This window comes from Diachasma alloeum, unplaced genomic scaffold (assembly GCF_001412515.2).
Source record: "Diachasma alloeum isolate Michigan unplaced genomic scaffold, Dall2.0 Dall_scaffold_00186, whole genome shotgun sequence".
In the NCBI taxonomy this organism is placed as follows: Eukaryota; Metazoa; Arthropoda; class Insecta; order Hymenoptera; family Braconidae; genus Diachasma; species Diachasma alloeum.
The window spans coordinates 25,255-41,902 of record NW_021680352.1 but is presented as its reverse complement, the minus strand read 5'-3'; the positions used below and the strand labels follow the sequence as shown (position 1 = coordinate 41,902).

The window sequence follows — 16,648 nt, the reverse complement described above, 5'->3', positions numbered from 1 at the left end:
AAAAAAAAAAAAAACAAGAAGAAAATAAAAATCAAAAACTTGATGATCAATTGATTCTTCGGAGTTGTTATTCAACCATTTCCTTAATTGCTGTTATCGATTTTAATCATAATTATCCTTCATAATTACCTTCGACCTTTCCCATAGCAAGCAATAGTAACAGTCTTGATGGCAGGCCCAAGCCCAAGCAGCAATATGAAAATATGCCCATTTCAATTCAGCAACGAGGAACCAGGTGAGGTTGAGTATGACTACAACTGTCCCTCTCTCTCTCTCTCTCTCTCTGGATATCTGAGGAAAATCAACAATACAAAATCCATCAAATTATTCTCGGTAAAAAATACTTTATGATATTTTCTCGTAAATTCTTTTATTAAGGAGATAATTAAATACTTGATAAACATGATTTCAATTTTCTAGCTCATTAAATTCTTAATAAAAAGTGCATCCATCAGCAGCTTTCCTCAAAGGAGCCTTCAAAAAATCCTCATCCTTCCCGCCCCCTACAATCCCCCAGAACTCCCTAGATCACCCAAACGAACGTATGTATTAGCATCCCCCTCTCGCTTCGCAATTTATCTTCCGCGGTCTGTTTACACAATTTCCTGAGTGTTTCTCGCGGCGTTCCTTAGCCCCCCAATACAATTCGCGTCCACCGTTCATTATCTCCACCTCGGGCCGCAAGAAAAAAAACCCTCCTGTCTCTAAAAAACTGGCGTTGCACTCCCAAAAATTCCTGAAGCTCTCGAAATCCCCTGAGCCTCCAGAACCTCCAGAATTTGCCGCATCTCGCGAGAATAGTTTCGTGAAAATGGGCGCCGATCGCCTGTCTCTCAGTGAGTGAATCCATCCCTCGGTGATCCCAAACAAGTGCACAACCCCCGAAAATGTCCCTCAGCCCCTGGAAAATTGGCCTGATTGTGCCCCTAACAATTGCCTCCCTGATATGTGTTGAGAATGCGGGAACTTCGGGACTGGACATGACTGACGAGCTGGAGCATCACGGGAGATGCGAGCCGATAACGATAAACCTGTGCGTGAACCTCCCGTACAACCAGACGATGATGCCCAACCTCCTGAAGCACCAGAAGCAGGAGGAAGCAGGTCAGTTTTTCTCCGAAATTTTTTATCTTTTTGCGGTAGATGAGTTTTATGACTTTTTTCAGCAAAATTTGGAAATATTCATCGAGAATGATTTAATAGATTGCCTTCTTACTTAATGAGTAATCCCTTGAAACTCCCTGTTGAATAATAATAAGATTACACATTAAACCCCAACTGAATTCAATGTCTCTCAGGTCAGGAAGTCCATCAGTACGCGCCTCTAGTGAAAGTAGACTGCAGTCCCGACCTCAAGTTCTTTCTCTGCCTGATGTACGCACCGGTCTGCACGATTCTCGAGAGGCCCCTGCCCCCATGTCGCTCGATCTGCGAGAGGGCGCGTGTTGGTTGCGAGGGGATCATGCGGAACTTTGGCTTCCAGTGGCCCCCGAGTCTCGATTGCTCGAAATTACCGGAGTACGGGGAGGACCCCGAGGTGCTGTGCGTGGGGAACAACGAGACGAGTCCGAGAATCTCCACAACTATCCAGCCACCCCTGAGGGTGCCACTACCTGAGTTTCAGCCATCGTGGCACGGGCTGAAGCCCTATGGGGACCTCCTGGGGGCCCGGGACCATGGCTTCGTCTGCCCAATTCAGTTCAGTGTTCCTGAGGAGCATGGCTACTCCCTCAAGGTCGGTGGCAAGGTCGTGAGAAACTGCGGGGCGCCCTGCGATGGCATGTTCTTCTCGGAGCAGGAGAAGAGGTTCTCCAGGGCGTGGGTGGGCACGTGGGCTGCCCTCTGCGCTGGCTCATGCTTCTTCACCTTCCTGACGTTCCTCATTGACACTGATCGCTTCAGGTGGGCTTCAAAAAAAGCTTTTTCAAAAATAATACTATTATCATCCATTATTCATTAAGATAATAATTGAATAATTTTCTTGTTGTAAAGAAAGCTTCTTGAAGCTTCTTGAATTGTCAATTTGATGAATTTTCCTCAGATACCCAGAGAGACCAATAATATTCTTGTCAGTCTGCTACCTGATGGTGGCCCTGGTCTACGTTGTGGGATGGGCATCAGGGAACACAATATCATGCAAAAAACCCTTTCCCCATCCCCCCGATGTCCAGGTCCAGATGGTGTCGACAATCACCCAAGGGACCAAGCACGAGTGGTGCACACTGTTGTTCATGGTTCTCTACTTCTTTGGAATGGCTTCTAGTATTTGGTGGGTCATACTCACCCTCACCTGGTTCCTCGCTGCTGGACTGAAATGGGGACACGAAGCCATTGAAGCTAATTCACAGTATTTTCATCTTGCTGCTTGGGCTGCGCCCGCCATCAAGACTGTTACTATTCTTGCTATGGGAAAGGTCGAAGGTAATGATAATCACTCCAAAATAAGACGAGACAGTTTTTGTTTTATGAATAATTGGCCAGAAAAAATATCTTGTGACATTTCAATTTCTCCCCCAGGTGATATCCTGTCAGGCGTCTGCTACGTGGGTCTCTGGAACGTTGAAGCCCTTCGTGGTTTCGTTCTGGCCCCCCTCTGCGTGTACCTCGTCCTGGGAACAATATTCCTTCTCGCTGGCTTCGTCTCCCTCTTCCGCATCCGCACAGTCATGAAACACGACGGAACCAAGACTGACAAGCTCGAAAAACTCATGATTCGCATTGGAATATTCTCAGTTCTCTACACAGTGCCAGCCCTCATAGTTATCGCCTGTCTCTTCTACGAGCAAGCCTACTTCGATCACTGGATGCTCACCTGGAACATGGAGATGTGCTCGAGACCACTGCCACAGTCACTTTACTCCATTCCCTGTCCAGTGGGTGAACGCACCAGGGATGTGGGTTATCGTCCTGAGTTCGAGGTCTTTATGATCAAGTACCTCATGGCCATGATCGTGGGCATCACCAGCAGCTTCTGGGTGTGGTCCAACAAGACTTTGACCACCTGGAGGCAGTTCTTCAATCACATACGGGGACGACGTGTCGAGGCTTACGTGTAGCATTATTAAGGATGATTATTCTTCAATTGTTTTGGAATTGAAAAGAAAAAATGCTCGTGAAAAAATTTTTTTGCATACAACTTTTTTCAAGAGAATTTCTCTGATTTAGAGATATTTAGCAAAAAATGTTTGGCAATTTTTTTTTTCTCAACAATGTTCGACTGGAGACGATGAGAGGACGGTACTCTCTCTCTGCTGTCTTTTAATTATTCCATCCATTGATGGAATCATCAGGAAATGGACCAAATAATAATCTGTTCATTTTTAAAGAAAGACTCAAGTGAAAATAATGTCATCAGTCATTTTATTAGAGTGTTGTCCTCGAAATGTCGTCAATTACACGATTAAATAGACAGAAATGATGATTTTTGCTAAATCTCAAAGCAGAAAGTGAAAGTATAGATGCAAAATTCGTGATTTTTGAATATTAAATTGTATTATTTAATTACGCTCACTATTAAATACCAATTAAGTATCTAGGATTTTTTAAATTTCAATAAGAATCTCAAAATTTCATTGGTCCAATAATTCTATAACTCAGCTCAAATTGCTAAGTGGTTGAACGTGTTCAAAGTTTATGCATAATCTTCATACGTCCACAATCAAAATGTTGCTCATTTTTTGTTATTCGATCATGATTGTTTTTAACTCATTGACGAGGAGAATTTTTTTTCAACAGCTGATTTTACGATTAGTTTTTAATTTCGTGACTAAGTAACTAGAAAAATACTCGAGATAAGACTTTTATTGGAGACTAGGCTCGTCGAACTTTTGAAAATGTTTATAATAATAATAATAATAACAAGACTTTTTGGCTACTTGAGGTAGTTGATGAGACACATTGTATATAAATGCTTTAGTTTTGCTATGTATTATAATATTTTTTAAGTGTCATGCATGTAAATAATAACAATCTGCCATTTGACGTTGTGAGAATTGTCCTGGCACTTCACTGAGATTTAATTTGTCGTTTAGGTTATAGGTTAATTAATATTAGAAGAGTAAGAGAATGTTCATTAATTACAAAATTGGAAAAGGATTTATCTCTTGGAGATGGAGAAAAATGTCTTGATATTTTCTCCTAAAATCCTCAACGAGATAATTCCTCATTCAATCAACAAAGCTTGAAAAATTGAACTACACTTCTAAATTAATTCCCAATTGCTCATACAAATTGTATTTTTTCCTCCAATTAATTGAAAAATTAATTCCTATTCGTTAATTCTGAAAAATCTCAATTCGTCCATCAATACCATGTCGAGCTTCTTTGGTGTATCGTGTAAGTAAATACGCTTAACACAGTTGGAAGATTATATTCTAATCAAAATTGATAAATACAGTAATTCAAATATATTATATGAACAAAAAAAAAAAAAGAAAATATGTGGACAGTGTGCGTGTTCATGTTTCTGCACACGCAGAATGTCGTATGTTAAAATTAAACGTCGAACTGTGTAAAATTAATCATTATATTCTTTATATATAATAAAAATTCAGTACACAATGAATAAACAAACCAAGTGTCTTCCAAAACCTTTATTTTGTTGCAAAAATATCGTGTAAATCCCATTTTAATCTGAACCAATTCTTCAGTTTCAACAAATTTTCTCATTCCCATCTCACAATTTTAGTGCGATAGATCCAATCTCATGCATCAATAGTTTCATCACGTTTTGGGCATTTTCAGAATGCCAATTCTTCGAAGATATCTGACAATGAATGGTGTGGATGCCAGAGTTATCGATATTCTCACAGGGGCGAAGACCTTATGTACTGCGTACGCAACCAGAAATGTTGATGAGCCTGTCATTATAGTCTCGAGGCGTTCACTCGAGTTGGGGATAAGTTTGACGAGTGATGTGAGGTCTAAACCACTAAAAAAAAAGACACTGACCATTGAGATATTGGAAATGAAGAAAAGTCGTTGGACATTTGTTGTAGACAATCGAATTTCCCACAAATAATTGTGGGACTGTAGACCCTTCATTACTATGATAATACCAAAACAAAAAAAAAAACAGAGCCTGAAACGATTTTGAAATGTTGTTTTTTGTGATGACTGACCTAGAAACAAGAGCGTAGAAAGCACCAAGCGATAATAGTGAAATGCCTATGTGAAATACGATGACAGTGCTGCCATAATCCTTGACAGCCCTTTTAAGTTTCTCAGCGTTAGTTAATTTATTTTCATCAGTGGTATTCTCTGATATTTTTGGAGGTTCTGCTGCACTTGTTGAGTAGCAAGCCTTGATGATGGAACCTGAGAAATTACTATCCATCACCATTTTTTACTGGAGGAAAAATGGAAATGTTAATCTATTAATCTGTTATGCCCAATTAATTTATTAATGAATATTTCTGAGGAGAGATATTAGTCGAGAGGTGACGAGTCGCTTGAGAAAAATGGAAATATATTTTTTGTGGCTAGAAGACGTTTAGAAACACATTTAAAGGCATTAGACATTAAAAAAAGGAAATTAATGAAATTTCATACAGAATCCATGTTGAAACATTTGTTTTGTTTTATTGATACATGTTGAAAATATTTTTTTGTGAGAATTCAATTTCCCACAAAAAAAATTTTCATCATTTAGATCCTATAATCCTAAAAAATAGCACGAAAATCCTACTTTTACCACTTCCCAACTGATCTCAATTATGTAAAATTCAAAAAAAGATTAAAGAGTATCAATGTTTCATCATTAATAACAAAAAATTGATCATCAACATTCAACGCAGCGACTAATTAATCAATACCATCACCATCACCATCCTAATTACCATTTCCCCCCGATGTTTTAGAATAAAAATTCTTCCTGATGAAGTCATAGTGATTTTTCTGCATGTACTCAGCGATATATTTTCCATTCTGCACCCACTGCCCCCCAGGCATGTTCATGTGTGTTCCCCTTGCCGTGGACTTGCAAGGATGCGGTACATTGGTCTGCATGATGCCACTGAGACTGATTGCCCCAAAGCAGTCGTACGAGTCCACGTGGGAGTCCCAAAAGGTGCTGGTGCTGGTGCTGGTACTGGTGGACATCCAGGATGATTTGTCCCAGGTCTTGGTGGTGTTGGTGCCGTAAAGCATCATGGGGGTGGTGATGTCCCTGACCCTCTCCGGGGCGAATCGACCGGTCTCGTTGCTAAATATCTCGGACAGATTCCCCGGAAGAGGGAGGGCGGGGGCTTCGGGGTAACGACGAGCTCCGGAGAGATGGAAATTCGCTGGTCCCTGAAGGTCTGAGCAACGAGGATCGAGGGGTCTGCTGTTGGCCCTTCCCAGGGGAACATTCGCTGCAAGTGAGGGGTGGACTTTTTTTAATTACTCCAGAGGAGAGAAATGATGTTTCGCACCTGATTAAGCAATAAGCGATTTTTATTTTCTGGGGAAAGAGGACTGAAGTGAAAATAATCCATTGGTGATGGAGAAAAATGTCTTGACATTTCATTCATGTTTCTGCACACGCAGAATGTCGCCCCATTGTAACGATAATGATGATAAATAGGCAGCTCTAGCCGCTACAGTCAATGCTAATTAACAACCCACATAATTCTGAAAATCAGAAAAAAATAAACAACTTCAATTACCTCCATGATTGAGCCTCGTTAGTATGATCGGGAGGTCCTTGGAGCACCCGATACGTGTCAGAGCCATGTCTAATCCCCCAAATCCAATCCCTCTAGAAATTTACTTGCACTTGAAAACTTGTGACCAAAGTGACAGTGCAGACTGCACAATTACCTCATCCGAGGCGAGGCGGCTGGCTAGATGACCTCCAACGCTCCAACACTTCAACTTCACGTTATTATATGTACAAACAACTCCCTTCCCCCACGCCGCAGCCGTCGGCGAATGGCAAAGTCGTCTAACCAGTTTGAACCAGTTCTAGCGAGCGATCTGATACTTGTACAATATATTGAGGCACTTACTTGAGATGGCCAAGAATTAAATGAATTTTCCATTCAACGGACAAGTCATGAATTAAAGACAAGTGATGTCTTATTCAGGAAATGTCTTACCAGTCGACATTTTTAATGATGGCAGCACGGTGAAAGACGGCGGGATTATTGTCATTTTTCAAGGGTATTTACCAACTGTGCGGCGAGAATCGAACTGGGCATCGGGCAGTAGAAAATATAATAAGTTGAATCAGCCAGCGGACAAGTAAATGGACTATTAGCAACGCCGAAAAAAGGTTTTGTAAAATTTTTATTTTTTTATCTAATTAATGACTCAAGTACTTTAACGAGATTCGTGATGCCTGCGAGGTAATTGATGTCTAGGTTCTCATTCTCGGCTGAGAAGACGTGAGTAAAGTCGATCATTTTGACGCGAAGACAGTTAATTTCCTCGGGGCAGTCTCCTGTCAAGCGTGGATTAGTTTCATCATCAATTACAGAATTCTCATAAGAAGAAGATGAAGACAATTTTTTTTCTCCCAGTTTTCGAAGGCAATGAGCATCATACGCAATCAAAATTGAACTAGAATAAAATCTTAAACTCTTTTGCCTCTTGAAAAAGTCTTCAATTTTTTTCAACGAATTTATCAATTGATTTAACAGTATTTTATCAAGTCCCAATTTATGACTATTATCTCCTGCATTTAAAAATATTTCCAAAGCTGAAAAAAAATGGAATAAGAGAATGGAATAATATATAAAGTCTCGGGAGGGTGGAAAATCGCCGGTGTAAAATACAATGGACTACTATACTACCTTGGACAGTAGTTTCCTTATTCAACCTCTTTCCATAATCTTTGCCAAATTTTTTAAAATCCCTCGTTGACAAATCATAAACTTGAAATCCAGGGATGCAGAAGCCATAAGCTTTCTTGGACTCGACGTATTTCACTTCCTCAGCTGCTCGTTTCTCAATACTCGCTAAAGGATCCCACGTACGTTTACCTATTTTTATGTCCATTACACAGGGCTCAATCATACCAACAGTGATGTCCTCCAAAACAATAAATTGAATCCCTGAGCAATTCATCATTTTTATTTAATATAATATTTCAATCAATAATGCGAGTGATTTTTTAATTGTGCACATCAGCAACTCACTTCTCTTCCCCAATAGTAATTCTCTTGTACCAAAATATTTTGGAGTTAATGTCCGTAATTCATTATATAGTGATTCATCAGAATTTTTTATTTTTTCATAGAATGATACCTAAAATGTAACATGAAAAATGAAAAATTGTGGTTGAGAAAAGGCAAAAAAAAAGAGAGAGGAAAAAATTAATAAATTATAGTTTATTCTGTCACCTCACGCGTCTGAAGATCTTCCTTTTGCCCGGCTTTCAAAACACATCCATTGTTTGTTTCAATGATTCCTATAGCTCAAGTAGAGATGAAAGACAACAATCTAGTCGCAGATAGATGGGTAGAAAAAAACAAAAGAGAATAATACTCACGAATATTGTTTTTCGCTGGATCCGAATGATGTCCAGCAACTTGACTGGCTAACCAGCTCATTCCTGATGGTAAATTCATCATCATCATCATTGATCATACATACGTTGCGAAAAGAGATGTGTATCCAACTGATTCAATCAGAATGCGCCATTATTATATGCCTTTAAGGCGACACTCTATGAAAAATAAAAGCAGCCCCACCCCGCGCCACACGCGCGTGTGTGTGTGCTGTAAATATGTAAACATCTCAAATATAACCAAAAGATAAGTAAATCACATCCCAGACACAAAATAATCAACGACAATAAATAATACGAAAAAAAAACAACAGGAATAAATAAATGCAGGTAATGATAACGACATAGAGGAAATGATTGGTTTATTTATTAAATAATAATAATAATAATAATAATATAATATAATTGTGTCAGAAAGATGTGAAAATTTTATGCAGTCCATTTGAGGCATCTAGTATCGAGATGTGTTCCTAAACACCTAACAGTGCAATACCTCGCACCACAGGGTATGCATGTATAATTACTGGGAAAACCACAAACAGCGCAAAAATGTCTCTCAGGGAATTTAGATGGTGATGCTTGGGCACTCGAGTAGTTGGGTGGTGCTGGATTATTATTGGCATCCTCCTCTACTAATTGTGCAAAGCTCTTTCGAAAACGTTGTTTGTAGTACTCTGCTGAACGAGTCTTCTTCTTCCTTGGACCACGACCGTCTAGGGACTCTTGGAATTTGGGGACTTTCTTGCTCATTACTAAATTATGCAAAAATAATATCAATTTCAATTAGTTAAAATAATAATATATAATAATGCAAGAGAAATTGATGATAGCATTGAATGGCATTAAATACCTAAATCTGCATGTGGATCATCATGAAAATTATCCTGTTCCAAAGCCTCAAGTGCCTTCTTCTGCCTTCGCTTTCTTGCCGCATCATCAAGAACTCTCTTTTGATAAGCATCTTTAATTCTGCCAGATTCCCTCGCTGCCATCTCTTTCGTATTTCCTTCAAGTTTAAAACAATTCACAATCCCTTGTCAGCGAGTGGAAACGATATCTGATCCATGAGATCATCAACTTTAGCTTGCAGAGTCTCCAGAATATCAGCTGATATGAAGAGATGTTTTTCGTCGAGATCCTGAATTATAAATTTTCTTCCCAGGGCAAAAGTCTCGTCCAAGTGAAGGAGAAATTGTTTCATAGCTGCATCACTGAAAATTATCAGCCATCATCATCATGTCTAAACGTGTTACATTGGATGAGAAACGTACACGCATGCTCCAGATATTCCATGAGAGGGAGGATTTTTTTACACTCAAAGAAATTGAAAAAATTTCTTCACAGGAGAAGGGAATTGTTGTGCAGAGTGTAAAAGATGTATTGCAAGCATTGGTGGATGATGGACTTGTTAATTCTGCCAAAATTGGATCTGCTATTTATTTCTGGGCATTCCCCGGGTATCTATTAATTCTTAACCTACATTTAATATCATAATATCTATATTCTAATTAATGTCATTTGTCTTTTTCTTCAGAGAGAAAATAGTAGCTGTTGAACAACGAATTGCAGAGACAAATAAAGTTATTGTAGCAGCAGAATTCAAATTACAAAAACTCAATGCAGAAATGGAAACAATTTCGGTAAGTAATTTATTTGAAAATTTTCAGTCTACTACTATCCAATTAATGAAATTCATATTAAGGTGGCTAAGGAAGACACAGAGGAGAGACAGAAGGTGATCCAAGAGCTCGAACAATTGAAGCAAAAGGAAATTGAGTTGACAAAACAAATAGCAAATTTCAGTGATTGTGATCCTGAAATCGTTGAAAAAATCAACGAGCAAGCAAAGGTGCATCTCCATCATCATCACCTGAATTTTAATTCCATCATGACTTGTATAATTTTTCTCTAATTACAGCTATACAAAGAAGCAGCTAATGTATGGACCGACAATATATTCTCAATTCAGAGCTGGTGCAAGAATAAATTCGACATTTCAGAGGAGACACTCAACAAACAATTTCACATCCCAGAGGATTTGGATTATCTCGAGTAAAATACTCACCACTCAACTAAAATTCCCTTTGTGACATTCACCATTCCCATAATAGTTATTCTACGATATCAACGGGAATTGTTATTTATGATTATTAACCATAAGACCATATCAGTTTATAGGTTAAACTTATTGGAGAGAGAAAATGTTGCAGGTCTTGTTGAATTTCTCATCACCAGATGGCTGGTGTATCGTTAAAAAAGAGAGAGACAATTTTGTCCTTTTGACAAAATTGGATAAATTTTCCTCGAGAGATAATTGTTGTTTTTTTTGCCTCTCCAATAATTTACTAATGAATATAAAATTTTCGATAGTGTAATAAATTTGTTGGCAATCCATTCCATTCGAAATGTGAAAAAAAAAAACATCTGCCTCTCAGTCTCAATAAATGCTCATGAGAATTGCCCGAATGATAATGGGGGTCGGTCGGGGGGGCTGGATGATTTGGAACAACTGACGTGGTTGTGGTTAACAAGCAGTGGATGCCACATGTATGTGTGTACACGTAGAATAGTGAGTTTTAACATACACAACACTAAGCACAAGTGCAATCATGTTGAATGTTTGATGGGAAATAAGAGAAGGATAGGGTCAAGACGATTGACAGCTCAACTTCAGTACTCAGGACTCAGTATTGGTGAAGAATCATTAAAAATATTTCGTTGGTTCATTACGAATAATTAGTGAAAATGGTGTTATTTACAATGATTGCGAGAATAGCAGATGGGCTACCACTAGCAGCTACCATGCAGGAGGATGAGCAGGTTACTATAATATTATAACGTTAAAATAAGGATTATTTTTATGGTATGATGTAGTCGCATACTGAAAGGCTAATATGAAATTTTTTTTTTCGAAAATTCATTTAGAGTGGAAAGAGCATCCTTGAATATCAGAATCAGGCAAAGATGTTGTTCAGGAAGCTGGGTCCCCAGTCACCGGTTAGGTGTACTATCGAAACAGGGCCTTATCTTTTTCAGTGAGAGCTATATCTTCATTTCATCCTCTTTTAAATTCATTATATTTCATTACTAATTTATTAATTTATCAATTATTCATGGATTCTTAACAGCTACCTGATAGAGAACGACGTGTGTTATCTAGTCCTCTGTGAGAGAAACTGGAGCAAACGGTTAGCTTACAGTTACCTTGAGGATATCGCCCAGGAATTCCACGCACAATATGGAAAACGTGTTAATACTGTCACTCGTCCTTATACTTTCATTGAGTTCGATACATATATTCAAAAAGCGAAAAAATCCTACTCTGATGGACGATCGAGACGAAACATGAATGCTTTAAATAGTCAGCTGCAGGATGTCCAGAGAATTATGGTTCAAAATATTGATGATGTGTTGCAGAGGGGGACAGTCTTGTCAGGTAATGATTATTCTTTTTTCATCATTAATTTTATCAATTGATTTGTAAAATGGAAAATTGTCATTTCTTTTTTTTTTTTTTTTTCATTTCCAGAACTCGACACAAAGACCCAAAATCTGTCAATGCTTTCACAAAAATACAAAAAGAATGCAACCTATTTAAACAGCAAATCAATGTATGTTAAAGCTGTAGCTGGATTAATTGCATTTCTCGTTTTCCTCTTGTATTTCTTCATTCTCTAGTCTCTTGTACCACTTGAGAAACTGAATAATTGGTATGTTTATATTATTATTAAACAGAGATATTGAAGATACTTGTGCTGTGTGATGAGTGGGTGATGGATGATTTATAAATTTTGCGATAGCAAATCATTAATTAATAGTAAAGAATTAATTGTATTTAGAGTTGAAGATGGTTTTGTGAGCGGTTATCAATAAGAAAATGTTTTAATGAATAAAAATAATGGATATATATATAATTAATGTGTATCATGATTATAGTTATTTTGTTACAATTGTTAAAAATTGGTAATGATTAATTTCTTTTCTTCAAGATATTTTTCATATTTTTCATCAACTTTGGTCCATAGATTCATTCTCAGACTCCGATGAAGCGTTGTTGTTGAAGAAAAAGTTGACGGGAGACACTTGCTTTATAATCTTGTCTTTATGCCGGAGATTGTTACTTGTTGGATTTCTCCTTGGATTTTTCCAATAATTTGTCCTCCTATTCAATTTCAATTTCGTTTCAATCTCTTGTTGTTGTTGTTGTTCTTCTTCTTCTTCATCTGCATCTGAAGGGAATTAATATTACATTGACTTTAACCTGATAATTTCAATTGTCAGTCTCGAATTATTACAGAGGCAAAAAATAATATAAAACAATTTGTTATTTGTCATGTCCAAGTTTTTTTTTTAATTTGAGTGACAAGTTTTCTCCACTTATTAGCTATTTATGGAAATACATTACCTGAATCAATAGTTTCAAATATATGTGCATGATCGTTCAGAGCAATATAAATAATTGGAAATTCAATGATGGTTTTGTTGGCGAGATTTTCTTTGAGACTCTCTGTAACATCGAGTTGATAAAATCTAGAATCAGATTTCTTCACTTTCTCAGCCTTTAGAAATACTTTAATTCCACTTAGACCAGATGAACAATAGAACTGAAGCTTATCAGCAACAAGTTCTCTCTCTTTCATATCGTCAGCTGTTACATTATTAGAATTCATCAATGGATCTAGTATATTGTCTAGTAAGTCCGATAATCGTGAAGTCTCGAGAGCTCTTTGTGTCACACATTTGGTATTCTCAGCTTGAGGAAATATCCACTCTATCCTCCAAAATAATTCATTAGTCTTCCAATTGAAAAATGTTGTATTTTGTTTGTGCCTGGAGAAATTTTGAGGCATGAATTCTAGTTGCACTTTGCTCTTAGTTGCTGCCTGCCTCAATTTATGCAAATGCTGTACAAGAATAAAAATTGAAAAAGATGAAGAAACAATTAAATAGCTATATAATAATAAAATGATTTAATCAAGCACAATTACTGTTGGTAAATTATGGAATCGTCCATATTTTTTGGATTCATCTCTCTGCAATTGATCAACTGATCTTCCCACTTGTTCGAGCAATCGATAATCTAAATTAATCAAATGGATAATTTATTGAAAATATGAAAAAAAAAAAAACAAACAATGTTGATGGGTAAATAGTAATAATTAATTTATTTACCACTCAGAAGATCCAAATCAGTAAATTGTTTCAAAGGCACAAATTTAGTTTTGTCACGTATGCCACTACAGTCGAGCTCCTTCTTATGGATATTTACACATTTGAGAGAGCAAGTTCTAACCTCGCACTTGGGACAGGTATATTTGGCACTAACTTTGGCACATACCTCACAATTTTCCAATCTAAGTAACATTGAAAAACATAATAAAATTGTAATATTATACTCAAATAATCAAAGAATATTGTCATTATTGAGTACAATGTGAAAACTTACTTTTCACAGGGTGTCATGTTGTCCGCGTGCGTCTATATATGATACCGCCGCCAGCACCGCCACAACACAAATAATATTAACATAGCAAGGGCAAGCACACATTTAAAGATAACATAAGACATAAGACATACTACACAATTAATAATAATTATTATAATGAAAAGTAAGTGAATACATGAATAATATACCCAGCTCTCCCCTTGAATTTATTAAATCTCACACAGAGTCGAAATAATAATAATAATAATAATGGTAATAAATATATAATTATTCACACGAGTAAATTTGCATTCTACACATAACATCAAAATACAGATAACTTTGTCTTGTCCTTTCTATGATTCTGCTCACTGACAATATTCTTCTGCTGGGATCGCAAATTGGTGAGTTCCGCTTGTTTATCATTGTACTGTATAACAATATTATTATAAGGGATACTTCCCTTGGCATGTTTTCTCAGTGAATTCATGAGGAGTAATGACTCTCTCTCGAGTTTGGTGATGTTCTCACCGACTTGGAAATTAGCAACGTTCAATCCTCGATTTGTCGCTGCTCTAAATGAATTTTTGCATTTCGAGCTGCTGCTGGCTTCACTCGTTTCTCCATCTAAAATATAACGAGAAAGAGAGAAACACTTGACATTTCGAAAGCGGATAAACAAATTTTAATGGATAAAATATATTATTAATTTTATTACGTTTATCTGAAAGTGAATTATTGATAAAATCAAAAATATCCTTTCCCCTTTGCTTCTTCTCCCTATTGTCAGACTGCTTGGCAAATTGTTGATCGATTTTGTGTTTCTGCTTTAACAATCTTCGTTCGACGGTAAATAAGTTGTTATCGCCAGCTGCGTTCTCTCTTAACTCCATACAATGATCGAGTGATTTGCCTGGTGGTAATACAGTAGCTTCAACAGGCTCAACCCTCCCATCAGCTCTTTTTCCCAAACCAGTCCCCAATATATAGCCCATTTGAAGCATTAATTTACTTCCAATGCCACGTGTATGTTCCTCCCATTTGCCCAAAGGCTCATTGTAGTTCAATGTCAACAAAGATTGCTCAATCATTATGTCTTCCTTTGTTTTGTCTATCGATAGATTGAAACCTTTGGTCGAGTCATCATCGAGATCGTCGTCAGACGAGTCTGACATGTCCAGTTGATCATCAGTGAGTGGTACAAGATCAGCAAGTGTGACTTCTATTATATTTCCACTGGCCTCGAATTTTACTCGGTAGAGATCGTGATCTTTTGATGGGGTTTTTAAAATCACAGATCTGTGCCATATATTGTTCTTTTCTTTTGCCAGTACTCGACTTGCCATTTTTATTGAAGAATAATCGGGTTCTCTGAAATAAAATCAATAGATGATAAAATGCAATAATCATAAGACGATTTAGGGGGGGTTGTACCTGTACTCTTGTAAACTGGAAAAAGCAACTTTTTCCCCATGTGAGTAATGACACTTTTCATCAGAGAATTTGCATTTACCATCTAAATAATATGCACATGGTAGCATTTCCTTATGAGTTGGGTTGATGAATAATACTTTTACCTGATAAACAATCATCAATTGAATAAATTTATCAGTGAAAAAAATTTCAAGTATTTCAATGCGTTATAAATGAAAAACCTCACCTGGATATCATTAATACTGTTGATAGTAGGCTGCTCATCATTTTGGAGGACAGAGGACACCATAGCATTGTGATAACCCGTACCACCCCAACTCCTTCCAAAGGGCGCTCTACATTTCATACCTTCGAGTGACTTGAGTTCTTCCTACAATTATTCAACTTGCACGGTATTAATTGTTCTCTTCTAAGCATTAGGTGATATTTGCTTACTGACATCAATATTATTGTCATTATTTGGAGCTTGATATTTTCCATTATCATGAGTAGTTGTGTTATTAAATCCATCATCCCTCAGTTCTGCCTGATGAAGTAATAAAAAATTATTGCTCTTACTATACTTATTTTTATTCAGTTATATTTTTCACAAACTTGGCTAATTATAATTACCTTGAACATGGCGTATTCCTTTGCCATCGGATCATCATCATCATCATTGTCCTGGCTGTCGTCAGACAAACCATCGTCCTCATTGTCACTTGTTTCTTTTCCCTCAGCACTTCGTAAACTCTCTTTTGTCAAGGCTATTAATTCTTGTATATCCGACTGAAGACTCTGTAAATTATCTCTGTCTGCTCCTGCTGTGCTCCCTGATAAGGCCAATTGAACTTGGGACAGCTGAAATACATAGTTATAGTTGAACAGCAATATCCTATGTATTTATAATAAAATATTTTCAATGTAAATATACCTGGCTCTCGTACTGTTCAATAGCGGCTCGCAAACTGTCGACGTCTGTCATTATTTGTTATAAGCCTGCTTCTATTATTACTGATGAAGCTCAATCAATCATTTGTTAAAGCGAACACACTCAATTTTATTGACTGTAAATATGATGATGATGATTATGATTAATAATAAATACTACAAGTAATCAGATGGGAGAAAGATCTCTGCACTGCACCATTGCACCACTGTGTGACTGCACTTGTGAAGAATTCGCCTCTGTATATTGGAGTAGTGATTGCACTTTAATCCAACAGATGTCTCTTAATGTACGTCGTCCAAGCCAACAGGATCATGAAACTAAAATTAGTTGACACAATGATTTCTCAGTGCAGTTTCCAAAAAAAAAA

The 16,648-nt window shown here is 37.2% G+C and overlaps 9 protein-coding genes across 15 annotated transcripts; 3 read left to right on the top strand and 6 right to left on the bottom strand.

The window, feature by feature from the left end:
• The first annotated feature begins 597 nt into the window (after nucleotides 1–597).
• LOC107048267 (frizzled-2) lies at nucleotides 598–3,141 on the top strand. The gene is made up of 4 exons (XM_015271354.1): nucleotides 598–1,104; nucleotides 1,299–1,902; nucleotides 2,042–2,421; nucleotides 2,518–3,141. Exons 1-4 carry the CDS (start codon nucleotides 888–890, stop codon nucleotides 3,054–3,056), a joined length of 1,740 nt encoding a protein of 579 aa, XP_015126840.1. The 5' UTR covers nucleotides 598–887; the 3' UTR covers nucleotides 3,057–3,141.
• A 1,436-nt stretch (nucleotides 3,142–4,577) lies between these two features.
• Nucleotides 4,578–7,151, bottom strand: LOC107048269. 3 transcript variants are annotated; one of them, XM_015271356.2, is made up of 6 exons: nucleotides 6,990–7,151; nucleotides 6,802–6,849; nucleotides 6,648–6,739; nucleotides 5,838–6,353; nucleotides 5,121–5,316; nucleotides 4,578–4,930 (listed from the first exon to the last, which is right to left on the bottom strand). In XM_015271356.2, exons 2-6 carry the CDS (start codon nucleotides 6,804–6,806, stop codon nucleotides 4,723–4,725), a joined length of 1,017 nt encoding a protein of 338 aa, XP_015126842.1. In that variant the 5' UTR covers nucleotides 6,807–6,849; nucleotides 6,990–7,151; the 3' UTR covers nucleotides 4,578–4,722. The 3 variants fall into 3 exon arrangements, with proteins under 3 accessions (XP_015126842.1, XP_028982610.1, XP_015126843.1); XM_029126777.1 differs by having other exon boundaries at nucleotides 6,802–7,151; XM_015271357.2 differs by having other exon boundaries at nucleotides 6,648–6,849.
• On the top strand, nucleotides 6,928–10,885 carry LOC107048273 (meiotic nuclear division protein 1 homolog). Of its 4 annotated transcripts, none has more exons than XM_015271365.2 (5): nucleotides 6,928–7,255; nucleotides 9,654–9,948; nucleotides 10,026–10,131; nucleotides 10,194–10,340; nucleotides 10,410–10,885. In XM_015271365.2, the coding sequence occupies exons 2-5, from the start codon at nucleotides 9,728–9,730 to the stop codon at nucleotides 10,545–10,547; spliced, it is 612 nt and encodes a 203-aa protein (XP_015126851.1). In that variant the 5' UTR covers nucleotides 6,928–7,255; nucleotides 9,654–9,727; the 3' UTR covers nucleotides 10,548–10,885. The 4 variants fall into 4 exon arrangements, with proteins under 4 accessions (XP_015126851.1, XP_028982612.1, XP_028982611.1 ...); XM_029126779.1 differs by lacking the exon at nucleotides 6,928–7,255 and adding an exon at nucleotides 8,681–8,821 and having other exon boundaries at nucleotides 8,910–9,948; XM_029126778.1 differs by lacking the exon at nucleotides 6,928–7,255 and adding an exon at nucleotides 8,681–8,821 and having other exon boundaries at nucleotides 8,906–9,948.
• Nucleotides 7,253–8,641, bottom strand: LOC107048271 (inositol polyphosphate multikinase). Its single transcript, XM_015271362.2, has 5 exons — nucleotides 8,474–8,641; nucleotides 8,325–8,392; nucleotides 8,121–8,229; nucleotides 7,776–8,036; nucleotides 7,253–7,423 (listed from the first exon to the last, which is right to left on the bottom strand). The coding sequence occupies exons 1-5, from the start codon at nucleotides 8,562–8,564 to the stop codon at nucleotides 7,278–7,280; spliced, it is 675 nt and encodes a 224-aa protein (XP_015126848.1). The 5' UTR covers nucleotides 8,565–8,641; the 3' UTR covers nucleotides 7,253–7,277.
• Nucleotides 8,837–9,498, bottom strand: LOC107048274 (zinc finger HIT domain-containing protein 1). The gene is made up of 2 exons (XM_015271366.2): nucleotides 9,342–9,498; nucleotides 8,837–9,243 (listed from the first exon to the last, which is right to left on the bottom strand). The coding sequence occupies exons 1-2, from the start codon at nucleotides 9,481–9,483 to the stop codon at nucleotides 8,921–8,923; spliced, it is 465 nt and encodes a 154-aa protein (XP_015126852.1). The 5' UTR covers nucleotides 9,484–9,498; the 3' UTR covers nucleotides 8,837–8,920.
• On the bottom strand, nucleotides 9,497–10,873 carry LOC107048275 (general transcription factor IIH subunit 5). Its single transcript, XM_015271368.2, has 2 exons — nucleotides 10,557–10,873; nucleotides 9,497–9,702 (listed from the first exon to the last, which is right to left on the bottom strand). The coding sequence occupies exons 1-2, from the start codon at nucleotides 10,595–10,597 to the stop codon at nucleotides 9,516–9,518; spliced, it is 228 nt and encodes a 75-aa protein (XP_015126854.1). The 5' UTR covers nucleotides 10,598–10,873; the 3' UTR covers nucleotides 9,497–9,515.
• Nucleotides 10,886–10,976: 91 nt separating the features above from the next.
• Nucleotides 10,977–12,405, top strand: LOC107048272 (vesicle-trafficking protein SEC22b-B). Its single transcript, XM_015271363.2, has 4 exons — nucleotides 10,977–11,311; nucleotides 11,417–11,526; nucleotides 11,620–11,927; nucleotides 12,021–12,405. The coding sequence occupies exons 1-4, from the start codon at nucleotides 11,237–11,239 to the stop codon at nucleotides 12,167–12,169; spliced, it is 642 nt and encodes a 213-aa protein (XP_015126849.1). The 5' UTR covers nucleotides 10,977–11,236; the 3' UTR covers nucleotides 12,170–12,405.
• On the bottom strand, nucleotides 12,401–14,045 carry LOC107048270 (box C/D snoRNA protein 1). 2 transcript variants are annotated; one of them, XM_015271359.2, is made up of 5 exons: nucleotides 13,938–14,045; nucleotides 13,664–13,845; nucleotides 13,480–13,571; nucleotides 12,897–13,395; nucleotides 12,401–12,720 (listed from the first exon to the last, which is right to left on the bottom strand). In XM_015271359.2, exons 1-5 carry the CDS (start codon nucleotides 13,952–13,954, stop codon nucleotides 12,500–12,502), a joined length of 1,011 nt encoding a protein of 336 aa, XP_015126845.1. In that variant the 5' UTR covers nucleotides 13,955–14,045; the 3' UTR covers nucleotides 12,401–12,499. The 2 variants fall into 2 exon arrangements, with proteins under 2 accessions (XP_015126845.1, XP_015126846.1); XM_015271360.2 differs by having other exon boundaries at nucleotides 12,401–12,714.
• Nucleotides 14,046–14,135: 90 nt separating this feature from the next.
• LOC107048268 (zinc finger CCCH-type with G patch domain-containing protein) lies at nucleotides 14,136–16,528 on the bottom strand. Its single transcript, XM_015271355.2, has 7 exons — nucleotides 16,264–16,528; nucleotides 15,963–16,190; nucleotides 15,790–15,876; nucleotides 15,577–15,720; nucleotides 15,351–15,493; nucleotides 14,635–15,287; nucleotides 14,136–14,543 (listed from the first exon to the last, which is right to left on the bottom strand). Exons 1-7 carry the CDS (start codon nucleotides 16,312–16,314, stop codon nucleotides 14,242–14,244), a joined length of 1,608 nt encoding a protein of 535 aa, XP_015126841.1. The 5' UTR covers nucleotides 16,315–16,528; the 3' UTR covers nucleotides 14,136–14,241.
• Nucleotides 16,529–16,648: the final 120 nt, after the last annotated feature.